A 13,609-nucleotide genomic window follows, 5' to 3' on the forward strand; every position below is an offset into this window, starting at 1 on the left:
AGAGACAGAGAGCAGGGGAGGGGCAGAAAGAGAAGAGAGAGAATTCCAAGCAGGCTCCGTGCTGGGAGCACAGAGCCGGATGCAGGGCTCATCTCACGAACCATGAGATCATGACCAGAGCTGAAATCAAGAGTTGGATGCTTAACCGACAGCCCTTTTAAGCTCCCATCTTCCCCATTCTGGTTTGGGCTAGTCTTGTTTTTTTTTCAAAACAGTAGAAGGTGTGAGACCCCCATTGTCATCTTTTCTTCTCTGTTATTATACAATAGTAGTATCCCCAGCTCTCCTCCATCCCAGCTGAGGCTTGTTCTTTCCTTCCCTCACAGGCTGCTTTAACTCTGTTGCTCTTGGCCTTTTGTGTCTACCTCTCTCAACCACAGATTGCCGAGGAGCTCTACATCAAAGGAGACCGGACAAAAGATGCAATCGACATGTACACTCAGGCTGGCCGCTGGGAGCAAGCCCACAAGGTAGAGGGAGGGGTAGCGTTCATCAGAGAATCCCACCTCTCAGCGTCTGTTGCCACTTTCTTTGGTCTCTGATCTCCTCCTCCTTCACTGGGTTCCCTGAAAGCTGAGAAAGAGTACCAGAATGAAGTCAGGAGAACCTTGATCCCTAGCCACAGGCAAAGGCAAGGATGAAGAGGCCCTTGTTCCCAAACCTGTAATTCTGAAGCGGGCATGACGGGCTCAGGAGCTGGGGCATCTGAAACACCACTCCCCAAGCCCTGGTCACAGATACGACTTTGTTTCGCATCTGTTTCCTGAACCCGGTGGATACAGTGGGAATATGGGAATGGAGATGGATGCCCCCAGCACAGGGCATCTCTGACCCTTCTGCCTGAGCAGAATGTAGTTCTTACTTTGCTCCTTATGGACTTGGAGTTCCCTGGGATGACTAGGAAAGCAACAGTAACCGAACTCCTATGGTTGTTGGGAAAGTTCAGAGTTCCTGAGAAGACTCGTCCCAGAGTCCGGCTTCCCGGGCTGCTCTGCATATCCCTCTGCTTCCCTTGGAAACTGGCACCGGAGGCTACTCTGGCTCTGTGTGTCTGCACAGCTGGCGATGAAGTGCATGAGACCAGAAGACGTGTCAGTGCTGTACATCACCCAGGCTCAGGAGATGGAGAAGCAGGGCAAGTACCGTGAGGCCGAAAGGTGAGCTGCGGCCCCAGAGCGGGTGTGGGAGGAGGCTTCAGGGCTGCAGGGAGGAAGGTGTCTGAGGATAAGTGCCCTCTGCCTAGAAGGCAGTGACAGGGTCTCTTAGGAATGACTCTGGCGGCAGGAATCTGGGTCTAGGAGGCCCCAGGTGTATCTCCCATCCCCAGGCTCTACGTGACAGTGGAAGAGCCTGATCTTGCCATCACCATGTTCAAAAAGCACAAGTTGTATGATGATATGATCCGCCTGGTAGGGAAGCACCACCCAGATCTCCTCAGTGACACACACCTCCACCTGGGCAAGGTGAGCCCTTCTCTTGTCTCTGCCCATATCTCCCCCAAACAGGCTCCATGGCCCCCTCTCTCCATCCTGACCTACCTTTCCCCAGGAGCTGGAGGCTGAAGGCCGACTGCAGGAGGCTGAGTATCACTACCTCGAGGCTCAGGAGTGGAAGGCAACAGTGAACATGTACCGCTCCAATGGGCTTTGGGAGGAGGCCTACCGGGTAAGGAGTCCAGTTCACACTGGGGATATGGCCACCCCTCTTTCCCACTCTCAGGTAACTAATTCTGAACTAGTAGTGGGTATCTTTGAAAAATGTCCACACCTATCGGCAAAATTTCACACGTAATATGAATGGTTTGTAGACTACCTAAAACTCATCCTTGGACCCTAAGCAGGTTAATAGACCCTGAAACTTAGGCCTCTCCCTGCTGTTCTAGTAGAAATACTTGATCCTTGTCAAAGCTGAAGTCAGGTCAGAGGTGAGAAGGGAGCAGCCATGTGTCCCTGCATGGGAGGATTGCCAAGTGGCTTTGCTTCACAGGTGGCCAAGGCTCATGGAGGCACTAATGCCCACAAACACGTGGCCTATCTGTGGGCAAAGAGCCTGGGAGGAGAGTCTGCAGTTAGACTGCTTAATAAGCTGGGACTCCTGGAAGCTGCTATTGACCACGCTGCTGACAACTGGTGAGGCCCTAAGTCTTCTCTCCACTGGCCCCATTCCAGTCAGATCCTCTGTATAGACAAGAAAAGTTGTTGTATAACTGAGAAGCATTTCTAAAAACTGAGGCAAGAGCGAAGAGATCCTTGGTAGAACTTGATGGAGAGGCAAGAATGAATTAGTAGCTCTGCTCCTATTTCTTGGGGGTCGGATGAGCGTTTGTTTAACTGTTCTAAACATGGGGCTCAGTCTCACAACCCCGAGATCAAGAGTCTCTCACTCTACTGTCTGAGCCAGCCAGGTGCCCCAGAGAGAACAGCTTTTAAAGCTAAAGTGCACTAATCCAGTAACTTACTTGAGGAATGGAAGTATGATTCTATTAAATGCAAAACGCTTTTCTTAAGCAAATGTTACGGAAGACCAGTAATAATCCTGTATCAAATCAGATTGCTGAGGGTCGTCTTACTCATTCTTGAGAGAGTGTTTTTCTGCTAATGAAGTTGTGGCTTGGGAGGAGGTGGTGGGAGAACAAGGAGCCCTTGCTACCCTGGCAGCTGTTGTGCTGTGAAGCTCACTCCTGTCCCCTGCCTCGTGCCGGTCCCGTGCTCCTAACGTCAGCTGGTCTCGGGACACACAGGCTTTTCCAAGTGTCTCCTGATCCACGTCTTCCTTTACATTTCTCTGTGCTTCTCTATCACTTCATATGGATTACCTTTCTTCATTTGTCCTTTTTCCTCCCCCCATCCTTGCCCTTTCTGTTTTCTCTTGCCCTGTTTGTCTTCTTCTCTTATAAAATGAAGTACTGAGTAGGCAGACCTTACTTGCACCTTCCATTTCAGCTCCTTTGAATTTGCTTTTGAACTCTCTCGGCTGGCCCTCAAGCACAAAACCCCTGAGATTCATCTCCGATATGCTATGTACCTGGAGGATGAGGTATGGATGTGATCCCTCTCCATTGCTTTTGACCCTGACCTCCTCCCCTCTCGTGGCTGCCTGTGATGGCAATCTGCTTCTCATCATGTATAGCTGCCCTTCTGTCCCTACAGGGTAAATTTGAAGAGGCTGAAGCTGAATTCATCAGGGCTGGTAAACCCAAGGAAGCAGTTCTCATGTGAGTTACCCCATACATTCTTTAATCCTGACCTCCCAGGCACAGTCCCAGGACCTTGCATGGTCCCCTTCACCTTCCTCTGAACCGCGTACCGATAAATCTTCTATCCTCCCCTCAGTGACATGGCTGTTTGCCTCCCACTGTTGAGGCCTCAGTCCTACACTTAGCCTCTCCTGTGTCCTCATCTGGGAGCAGGTTTGTCCATAACCAGGATTGGGAGGCAGCTCAGCGTGTGGCTGAGGCCCACGATCCAGACAGCGTCGCCGAGGTGCTCGTGGGGCAGGCCCGGGGGGCCTTGGAGGAGAAGGACTTTCAGAAAGCAGAAGGGCTGCTGCTTCGGGCCCAGAGACCGGGCCTGGCCCTCAATTTTTATAAGGTGGGGCACTGGATTCAGAGCCATGAGGGAAGGGGAGAGGGTATGAGAACCCAGAGAGTACTACACCGACCCCTGCTACTAGGAGAGATCCAGGAAGTTAGCACTGGGGAGGAAGAAGGAGACAAAGAGAAGAGAGGTCCAAGGACCCAGGGATCAGTGGCCCATAGCACCTGTGTGGCAGTGGGAAGCTGTCATGCCTGCCTCTGCTTCCCTGATACCTGGAAATCTGAGCAGGAGGCTGGATTATGGAGCGATGCCCTGCGGATCTGCAAGGATTATGTGCCGGGCCAGCTGGAGGCTCTGCAGGAAGAGTATGAGCGGGAAGCTACCAAGAAGGGGGCCAGGTAAGAAGGCGGGAGGCAGCAAGTGTTGGCAGGGTGGGTCACACAGTATGCACAGGATAGGCCACACTGCCTGTCCTGTTCCTGGTCATGTGTATTCTCATCTCATCAGGGGTATGGAGGGGCTAGTGGAACAAGCTCGACAGTGGGAACAGGCTGGAGAGTATAGCCGTGCGGTCGACTGCTACCTCAAGGTGCGGGACTCAGGAAGCAGCAGCCTGATGGAAAAGTGCTGGATGAAGGTAAGACCTACTACACCCTTCCTGGCCTTCCGCTTCCCGGGCCGCCCTCACACTCAGCATTCCCCCTCGGACATTCCTCTTTCTCCTTCTGTGTCTTTCGTTTTTACTCAAGCAGCAGAGATCTACTGAGTGCTTATGAGATGCTAGAGCAATGAAAGCTGTAAAAGGGGGGTTCTAAGGCAGAACCTTAATGGCCAGAAATTGGGGAAGTCAGACTAACGCGGCTCAGTTGTGTATCTCAGTGAAGACTTAAAGGGTGCGATCCAAGTTGGGGTTCAGAGAAGGATGGGACCTCTGGGCTGGGAGGGGTCAGGTAGGCTCTGTGAGGGAGGATGGAGGCCATGAAGAAAGCAGAGGCTCCTCCTCTACCCAGCAGCTCCTGAAGAGAAGCATCTAGCAGATTAAGTCAAACCAGTATGTTTCATCAACTCTAAAACATATATAATTGCATTTTAATATCTTAGAAATTGGGGTACGTGTGAAGTTTTAAATGATGCATCGTAGATTCAGAGTTGTGAATGTGGTGAGATTGATTCAGCTTCCTAAATAAAATTGGTGTGATGATTCTCCTGCAGAATTTCCCTCTGGTTTCTGAGGACTTGTAATTGAATAGCCCCTAGACATTGGCGGGGGGAGGCGGGGGAGTAGAAAGGACTGATGGTTGGTTATGCAAAATTTAGCAGATTTAACCAGCAAGTGTTTATTAAGCATCTGCTATATTTTACCCTGGAGCATTGTTTATTGGCATCTGTGCATGGCTATACCTTCTGCAAATTAGCTTCCTGGATGGGGCACTTTAAGTTTTGAAGGGTTTGGCAGGTGAAGTGAGGCATATATAGGTGGGGGAAAGACCAGGAGGATTAGCATAGACTGTAGCTAAAACTGGACTATGTACATGGAAATTAAAATCTGGTGAGGACGTCAGCATCACAGTGGAAATAGAGTAAACGTATAGAACGCTCGGATTTGTAGAATTACTGAGTTTTAGGGTTGGAAGGTGTCTCCACAATCATCTAGAGCATCACTGTCCAATAGAAATAAAATGCAAGTCACAAAGGTAAATCACACATGTAAATTTAAAATTTCCTAGTAGCCGGGGCGCCTGGGTGGTTCAGTTGGTTGAGCATCTGACTTCGGCCCAGGTCATGATCTCATGGTTTGTGGGTTCAAGCCCTGCGTCAGGCTCTGTTCCAAATGCTCAGAGCCTGTAGCCTGCTTTGGATTCTGTGTCCCCCTCTCTCTCTGCCCCTCCCCCGCTCATGCTCACTCTGTCTCTCAAAAGTGAGTAAAGTTTAAAAAAAAAAAAAAATTTCCTAGGAGCCATACTCAAGTAAAAAGAAATACAAGAAAATAATTATATTTTATCTAACCAAATATATCTAAACTCATTTCAACATTAAACTCATTTCAACTCAATATTTTATTGATTGCTTATATTATTGATATTTATTTATCTCAATTTATTGAGATATTTTACATTCCTTCTTTCATACTAAGTCTTTGAAACCCAGCGTGTATTTAAGCTGATAGCACATCTAAGTTGGGACTAGCCACATGTGACTAGTGGCTTCTGTTCTGGACAATACAAATCTGGACCAACCATCACTCTTATGGGTGAAGAAACTGAGTCTTAGAAAAGCCCAGCGGGGCGCCGGGGTGGCTCAGTCGGTTAAGCATCCGACTTCGGCTCAGGTCATGATCTCACGGTCCGTGGGTTCGAGCCCCGCGTCGGGCTCTGTGCTGACAGCTCAGAGCCTGGAGCCTGTTTCAGATTCTGTGTCTCCCTCTTTCTCTGACCCTCCCCTGTTCATGCTCTCTCTCTGTCTCAAAAATAAATAAATGCTAAAAAAAACTTTAAAAAAAAAAAAAAAGAAAAGCCCAGCACAGGGGCGCCTGGGTGGCGCAGTCGGTTAAGCATCCGACTTCAGCCAGGTCACGATCTCACGGTCTGGGAGTTCGAGCCCCGCGTCAGGCTCTGGGCTGATGGCTCAGAGCCTGGAGCCTGTTTCCGATTCTGTGCCTCCCTCTCTCTCTGCCCCTCCCCTGTTCATGCTCTGTCTCTCTCTGTCCCAAAAATAAATAAATAAACGTTGAAAAAAAAATTTTTTTAACAAGAAAAGCCCAGCACAAACAGTTGCAGAATTCCTTCTTTCGCTATACCTGCACCACCAAGATTCTGTTTGTGACAAAGAACTCGAGAAACCAGTTTGTCAGACGTGGCAGGACCAAATGCAGTGACCTCAGACATCAAAGGGAGTATGTGACAGAGCAGGAGCTAAGAGGAACAGATAGGTCCACTGATGGTCATTTAAAGGCTCTGATGGACCGTGAGACAGGCTTTGCCCAGGAGGGTAGAAGGTGAAAGCGAGTGCTAGAGAGACTGTCGACAACTGGAAGGAAAAAACAGATCAGGCTGAGGGCGCCCAGCAGTATTTGTCTCTCCTACCCATTGTCATCTTCCGTTCAACCGCTCAGGCAGCTGAACTCGCCATCAAGTTTCTGCCTCCTCAGCGCAGTCTGGAAGTAGTTCGGGCTGTGGGACCCCAGCTGACTGGAATCAGGAAGTACAGTGCAGTAAGTAGAGTGCTGGGACTGAAGAAGTAGATTCCACAGAGGGGGTGGAACAGTACCAGCTACACCCAGGAGGGTGTGTGAGGTGGGCTCCTGGCAGTGTCCCATGCAGTTCTGCAGAAACAGAGGAGAAAGCTGGTCTCCGAGCTCCATTTTCCCCACTGTGCAGGCTGCAGAGCTCTATCTGAACTTGGACTTAGTCAAGGAAGCGATCGATGCTTTCATTGAGGGTGAGGAGTGGAACAAGGCCAAGCGTGTGGCCAAGGAGTTAGATCCCCGGTAAGCTTCTGACCCCTTCTACTGGGAAATTCTTTTACTTCCTTTTGTAAAGAGAGGAAGTTCTCATGGGAAGGGTGTGCATCCCGGGACCGTGCAGTGCTAGATCTCTGCACATCTTCACAGGTACGAAGACTATGTGGACGAGCATTATAAAGAGTTCCTCAAGAACCAGGGCAAAGTGGACTCGGTGAGACTGGCAGAGAGTTAGCAAGAGGGAGAATGCATGGAGACTCAAGAGATTCTCTCCCTCCTTTCCCCGCTCATGTCATCTGGCCTCTTAACTCTGTCTTTTCCACTGATCCCTAGCTGGTGGGTGTGGATGTGGTAGCTGCTTTGGATCTGTATGTGGAGCAGGGCCAATGGGACAAGTGCATTGAAACGGCCACCAAGCAGGTACTGCTCTTTCTCCCATCCCCAGCCCTTCTAGACATTTCCCTTGGCTCCACTTGCCCAGAGCTGTCTCTCTCTTAATTCCTCCAAAGCCCAACCCCAGAGATCCCTAACCAGCATCAGAGAGTCAGTCTTCCACACTCCTGAAACTGGGGTCAGAGGCCTAGCTGGGCCTGGCTTGCATATGCCTTGGCCTCCTAAACAAATCCACGGCCTCAAGTTACCACCCCACCCTCACTGCCTGCTCTTACTGATCCCAACTTCCCCATGCTTTTCCTCCATCCCCGGGACAGAACTACAAGATTCTGCACAAGTATGTGGCTTTGTATGCGACTCACCTGATCCGAGAGGGTGACTATGGCCAGGCACTGACCCTGTATGTGCAGCACGGAGCCCCTGCTAACCCACAGGTACCCGCCTGCTTCTTGGGGTGAATGTTCCCCTCAAGGAAGTTGTTACCTTCTCCTCAGAACCACCCATTCCCTTAGGAATGGTCTTCTCAAAGGATTCTTTTAAGAGAGCGTCATGCCCTTGGGGCGCCTGGGTGGCTCAGTCGGTTGAGGGGTTGAGCGCCCCGACTTTGGCTCAGGTCATGATCTCACAGCTTGTGAGTTCGAGCCCCACATCGGGCTCTGTGCTGACAGCTCGGAGCCTGGAGCTCGCTTCGGATTCTGTGTCTTCCTCTCTCTCTGCCCCTAACCCACTTGCATGCTGTCTCTGTCTCTTTCAAAAATAAACATTAAAACAAACAAACAAACAAAAAAACTTGAAAGCATCATGCCCAGAGACAGCCCCCCTTCTCCCGCCAGCCTCTTCTGAAATGTACAGCCTCGCAGGATTTACCATCTGAGGAAGCATTCAACAGCATCCTCATACTATTAGCTAATGCAGGAACAGTCTTTCAGAGATGAATCCTGGACACACCTCTGGGGCCTCATTAACTTCCTAAAGAGACTAAACATTGCTCTCCTGTCTGAGCATCCCAGCTCTCTAGAATATCAGCCCATTAACACCGTGACTGCATTCACATTCACCTGTTTGCCCACACTCAAAGCACCAATTGGTAAGAAAGTCATTTTCTTATTCTTCTTTTCTCTGAAAATGATCGACACTTTCTTCATCACTGTCCCCTAGCTCCTCCCCCGCTCCCCCCCACACACTTAAAGCCTGGTTTCCTTTTTGGGCCCATGTGTACTTTCTCTTCTAGTTATCCCTTCTCACTCAGCTCTCCTTTCCCCATTACCTCTAGAATTTCAACATCTACAAAAGGATCTTCACGGACATGGTGAGCTCACCAGGGACCAACAATGCTGAGGCCTATCACAACTGGGCTGATCTTCGGGATGTGCTCTTCAACTTGGTGAGGAAGTCGGGTCCACAACAGAGTGAAAAAAACACTCTGCCTGTCCCTGTCCTCACGTCTTTTATAACATATACCTTTAGGGGCGCCTGGGTGGCTCAGTCGGTTAAGCGACCGACTTCGGCTCAGATCATGTTCTTGCGGTCCGTGAGTTCGAGCCCTGCGTCGGGCTCTGTGCTGACAGCTCAGAGCCTGGAGCCTGCTTCGGATTCTGTGTCTCCCTCTCTCTACCCCTTACCTGCCCACACTCTGGCTTTCTCTCTCAAAAATAAACGTTAAAAAATTTTATAAAAAATAAATAAATAACATATACCTTTACCTTCAGATGGCCTACACCTTTGTCCAGGTGGCTCTGGCACTCCTCTGACCCCTGACCCAGGCTGTGCTGTCTTCCTATTCTAGTGTGAAAACCTGGTGAAGTCTAGTGAGGCAAATTCTCCAGCCCATGAGGAGTTTGAGACGATGCTGCTGATTGCTCACTACTATGCCACTCGTTCGGCAGCCCAGAGTGTCAAACAGCTGGTGAGATGGGGGTAGCGCCCAGTCTTATGGACACATCTTTAGATGTATGAAGTTGAATGAATTCAAATTCTGGATTCTCAAGCTTGACCCACTTCTTTCCTACTTTCTCTTGTTTAAAGAAATCTTTAACCCTTGCTGAGATGGTTTTCTTCCTGACTCCTCCTTTGACCTTCTCAGGGCTCTACCCACACAGTTCCACCTTCATTATGCTTAAACATTCAAATCCCACAACTTCTGTGTTGATCTCTTACAATATACACATACCTTTGGCCTACTCAGGATAGTATATTGTATATTTATTGTGTGTACTTGAATAATAGAAATAATCTAGGCCCAGTTCTCTTGTGCATATGAAAAAAAGCTAAGACCTAGAACCACTTGAGATCCAGACCAATTTAATACGGATTGTTGGTTTTCTGGTTCTGGTTCTGCCTTAGTTATAAGATCACTGGCCTGGTAGCTCAGTCCCTTCCATACCAGGATCATAATGCTTTGACTTTACTCTGTAGGAAACTGTGGCTGCCCAGCTTTCTGTTTCACTTTTACGCCACACGCAATTACTACCTGCAGACAAGGCCTTCTATGAAGCTGGCATTGCTACCAAGGTGAGCTGGGACAAGGAAGGGTGTGGCGGAGGAATTAAGGAAATCAAAAGGAAGGAAGGTAGACTATCCCGTGTGCTCTGGTAGAGCAAAGCTGAGGGTGGGGCTGATGTTATGGAGGATATCGCTTTCCTGTGACTTCCCGAATTCCTCCCCCTGCATCCTGGAAAAGCAGCATCCAAGCCCAGCTGCTGGCTCCCACCTGCAACTTTCCTCTGTTACAGGCAGTTGGCTGGGAGAACATGGCATTCATCTTCCTCAACCGCTTTCTGGATCTGACTGATGTGAGCATAAAGTTGTGCCCAGAGGGTGGGAAGTTTTGCCTGTCACAAGTTGTGTCTATCTCATGGCTGCCCACTCTTCCACAGGCAATCGAAGAAGGGACTCTGGATGCCCTTGACCACTGTGACTTTCAGGATACAGACATTCCCTTTGAGGTGCCACTCCCAGCCAAGCAGCACGTACCGGTAAGGGCACAAGATTGGAGAATGGGAGGCCTCACTGGTATTAGGACGTTGTGAATGGAGGACACTTTATTTTGGCCCTCCTAACCTTTATAATGGCCATGAGATAGCAACATCTTTGGAAGGGCTTCTGCCCTCACTGTTCTCCAACGAAAGTAGAAGCAGAGAAAAAAAACTAAGATGGTGATCATGAACGCCATCCAAGGAGGATCATGTATGGGTAAAAAATGATGCACAGGACAGCAGCTTAGTAAAACTCGCTGCCTTCCACTTGCCTGCTGTGGAAGCTGGTGCTGAGGAGGCTGCTGCTCCCTGTCCTTCCCAGGAGGCTCAGAGAGAAGAGGTTCGAGACTGGGTACTCACAGTCTCAATGGACCAGCGGCTGGAGCAGGTTCTGCCTCGGGATGAGCGCGGTGCCTATGAGGCTTCCCTGGTGGCGGCGAGCACTGGAGTTCGGGCACTACCCTGCCTCATTACAGGTACAGAACCCTACAGCACCCAACGTTCTGTGGTGGGTGGAAAGGAGGGGCAAACAGCAGGTTCAAGAAAGTGTTTTCCCAGACTCTGTGCTGACAGCTCAGAGCCTGGAGCCTGCTTCGGATTCTTTGTCTCCCTCTCTCTGCCCCTCCCCTGTCTCTTTCTCGTGCTCTGTCTCTTTCTGTCTTTCAAAAAATGAATAAATGTTAAAAAAAATAAATAAAAAATAAAAAAAACATTTTACTGTGATTCAGTAAAGGAGGCAGAACTTTTTTTTTTTCCTTTGAGAGAGAGTATGCACAGAGGAGAAGAGCAGAGGGAGAGGGAGAAAGAGAATCTTAAGCAGGCTCCATGGCCAGCATGGAGCCTGACATGGGGCTCGACCCCATGACCCTTAAATCATGACCTGGACCAAAATCAAGACTCAGATGCTCAACCAATTGAGCCAGCCAGGTGCCACGAACATTCTACTTCCTGCTCCTAAATTGTTCTTTGTTTTCCCCCTCAAATGCCAGTTCATCTTTTTTTCTTCCCCCACAGGATACCCCATTCTGAGGAACAAAATTGAATTTAAGCGGCCAGGGAAGGCAGCTAACAAGGACAACTGGAATAAGTTCCTTATGGCGATCAAGGTTAGAGAGGGAGACTTGAAGGGTCGGGGCAGGGAGAATAGCACTGAAGGAAAATAAGAAACCACTAGAAGGGTGGGTGGGAATGTCAACAAGGCAGGTGCAACCCTGAACTCTGCTCCCCATACTAAGATAGGGTTGATTTTCCTTATAGAAGGAATGCTTTTTCTTAGCACTGAGTTCCTCTCCTGTTCTTCTGTTTGTCCACAGACCTCCCACAGCCCAGTGTGCCAGGATGTGCTGAAATTCATTAGTCAGTGGTGTGGAGGGTTACCTAGCACCAGCTTTTCCTTTCAGTAACTGATAGAATTCAAGGAAGAGTTATTGGGTTCTCTCCCTCATTAAAGACTTGTAGATAACAGACCAAACCATTGTGTTCTTCGATCAAGGTCATCCCCAATATCAGCCCATTGCCCTTTAACCCCCAAAAGGAACCATAATCAAGTAGAAGAAAAGAGTTATTTTATTATAACTGTTTATGTCATCCTGGGGAGGTGGAAAACCTTGTGTACTGAACCTCTGGATCAGCACCTGTTCCGCAGAAGGGAGAACCTGGGTCAGAGGGCAAGCAGCCTGGCAAGGGACATGACCCAGTTCTAAGAGTGGTTCCCTGCCTCCACGCCTTCCCAGGCCACAGTCTCCATAGATTACCTGTCTTAAGCCCAGCTTTTCTGTGATGCCTGGATTTCTTGATTTTGATCCAGTAGCTGTTCATTTTCCTGTCTTTTACACTTAGGAAGTTCAAGATCTGTCAGTTGCTCCAGCTATAGGGGAGGATGGAGTTAGTACTCCTGCCCTGAATTACAGGCAGTCTGTTTTGAATGAGCCCTTCCTGTTCTTCCTTACCTGCTCCTGAAGCCCTTCCTTCCTGCAGGGCCCAACCCCACGTAAGGTGAGTGCAGCCACACAGCAGTAACCAGATAGAGCAGCCTCTCCTGCAGACATGACCAAAGAAGGGATCCAGAGAGCCAAGGCTGTATCCTAAAAGGTGAAGAGGGAGGGTGGGGAACTGAGAGGGAGCAGGGCAGGAGTGGCAAGTAGGGGTGGTTGAAAAGGCAGGACCAAGGCCCTGTAGACTGCAAAAAGGCTGAAAAAAACATGCACTCACATAGATTCTTGTAGGGTCAAACGGGCAGTCAGTGCGTCCAGACCCCTTGTCCATCGGTAGCAAAGGATCCAGCAGCCCTGGATGACAGTCAGCAATAAGACGGCGGCCACCGTTGGCCACAGTGAGTGACACAGCAAGGAGGATGCCCAGGGAGCAGGCAGCAGACAAGAGGAGGTTCACCAGAGCTAGTGCCAGGAGAGCCCAGTGCTGGCAGGGGCAGAAGATCAGGGTGAGCAGCTGTGAGTGGCGGACTCTCCCACTGCTAAGACACCTTGGTTTCTCTATTTGAGGCTCCTCCTCCCACCTGAAGATGAAGCTGAGTCAGGTCCTCATTTCCCTGACTCAAGACCTCACGAAAGCTCCAAAAATCCCCTCACCAGTCTTGGGCGCAGAAGGTTCCTGGATGCCAAGAGGGCCACAAGTCCCACGGAAACACTCTGGAAGATACAATGCCTGAGGCCCGCGCCTCTCTCCGCCCCGCCCCCCTCCCTCACAGCCGCGGCCCCGCCCCCCGCCGCGCTCACCAGCAGCCCCGAGCCCACGGAGATGACATTGGCCGTGGTGTACTCCGGGGTGACGGCGCCGCGGGGATTGGCCACGTGTCGTAGGACGGTGCCGTGCAGCACGGCCCCCAGGAGCAGGTTCACGTGGCCCACCAGGATCAGCGCCAGGCCCACGCGCATAAGCCGCCGGGGGCCGCGGGCCGCGTCTGCAAAGCACGGGGGAGGGGCAGGCCTGAGCCGGGAAAGGAACCGGAGGGCCCCTCGTGGCCGCCCCGTGAACGGGGGGGGGGGGGGGGGGGGCCGTAGTAAGGGTCGTCGGCGGACGCAGGGGAACGAGACCGGGGCCGGAAGTTACCGAATCTGCAGAGGCGGCAGCACCTCATCTCGGCCCTCCTCGCCCCGCCGCAGGGCAGCTCTACCTGGCCCCGGCCCCTCCCTCGCTCTCCCTACCAGTTCCGCCCGGCTGCCACCTGGAGGCCCAACCCCACGCCCCAGGCGGGGCTCCGAGCTCGCTCCCCCTAGCGGGGAAGG

General features: G+C 50.7%; 2 protein-coding genes across 5 annotated transcripts in view; one reads left to right on the forward strand and one right to left on the reverse strand.

Moving 5' to 3' along the window:
• Positions 1-11,835, forward strand: part of IFT172 (intraflagellar transport 172) — a 35,565-nt gene extending 23,730 nt beyond the window's left edge. For both annotated transcript variants that reach the window (XM_003984381.6, XM_019827754.3), the window contains 23 exons: positions 381-470; positions 1,060-1,157; positions 1,328-1,463; positions 1,549-1,665; positions 1,987-2,129; positions 2,943-3,036; positions 3,150-3,214; positions 3,410-3,590; positions 3,825-3,934; positions 4,044-4,173; positions 6,649-6,747; positions 6,914-7,023; positions 7,147-7,210; positions 7,330-7,416; positions 7,707-7,823; positions 8,663-8,773; positions 9,176-9,295; positions 9,805-9,900; positions 10,122-10,181; positions 10,266-10,364; positions 10,687-10,840; positions 11,379-11,470; positions 11,678-11,835. In XM_003984381.6, coding sequence (XP_003984430.1) covers positions 381-470; positions 1,060-1,157; positions 1,328-1,463; positions 1,549-1,665; positions 1,987-2,129; positions 2,943-3,036; positions 3,150-3,214; positions 3,410-3,590; positions 3,825-3,934; positions 4,044-4,173; positions 6,649-6,747; positions 6,914-7,023; positions 7,147-7,210; positions 7,330-7,416; positions 7,707-7,823; positions 8,663-8,773; positions 9,176-9,295; positions 9,805-9,900; positions 10,122-10,181; positions 10,266-10,364; positions 10,687-10,840; positions 11,379-11,470; positions 11,678-11,767 — 2,463 coding nt within the window. In that variant the 3' untranslated portion in view covers positions 11,768-11,835. The remainder of the gene's footprint in view (positions 1-380; positions 471-1,059; positions 1,158-1,327; positions 1,464-1,548; positions 1,666-1,986; positions 2,130-2,942; positions 3,037-3,149; positions 3,215-3,409; positions 3,591-3,824; positions 3,935-4,043; positions 4,174-6,648; positions 6,748-6,913; positions 7,024-7,146; positions 7,211-7,329; positions 7,417-7,706; positions 7,824-8,662; positions 8,774-9,175; positions 9,296-9,804; positions 9,901-10,121; positions 10,182-10,265; positions 10,365-10,686; positions 10,841-11,378; positions 11,471-11,677) is intronic.
• KRTCAP3 (keratinocyte associated protein 3) lies at positions 9-13,565 on the reverse strand. Of its 3 annotated transcripts, XR_006595870.1 has the most exons (8): positions 13,434-13,565; positions 13,100-13,284; positions 12,953-13,012; positions 12,576-12,782; positions 12,314-12,448; positions 12,119-12,231; positions 6,620-6,858; positions 9-573 (listed from the first exon to the last, which is right to left on the reverse strand). XR_006595870.1 is itself a non-coding variant. In XM_045054801.1 (7 exons), the coding sequence occupies exons 1-6, from the start codon at positions 13,459-13,461 to the stop codon at positions 12,124-12,126; spliced, it is 723 nt and encodes a 240-aa protein (XP_044910736.1). In that variant the 5' UTR covers positions 13,462-13,565; the 3' UTR covers positions 6,285-6,858; positions 12,119-12,123. The 3 variants fall into 3 exon arrangements, 2 of the variants coding, with proteins under 2 accessions (XP_044910736.1, XP_003984431.1); XM_045054801.1 differs by lacking the exon at positions 9-573 and having other exon boundaries at positions 6,285-6,858; XM_003984382.4 differs by lacking the exons at positions 9-573; positions 6,620-6,858 and adding an exon at positions 11,913-11,998.
• Positions 13,566-13,609: the final 44 nt, after the last annotated feature.

Source organism: Felis catus, chromosome A3 (assembly GCF_018350175.1).
Source record: "Felis catus isolate Fca126 chromosome A3, F.catus_Fca126_mat1.0, whole genome shotgun sequence".
Taxonomy (NCBI): Eukaryota; Metazoa; Chordata; class Mammalia; order Carnivora; family Felidae; genus Felis; species Felis catus.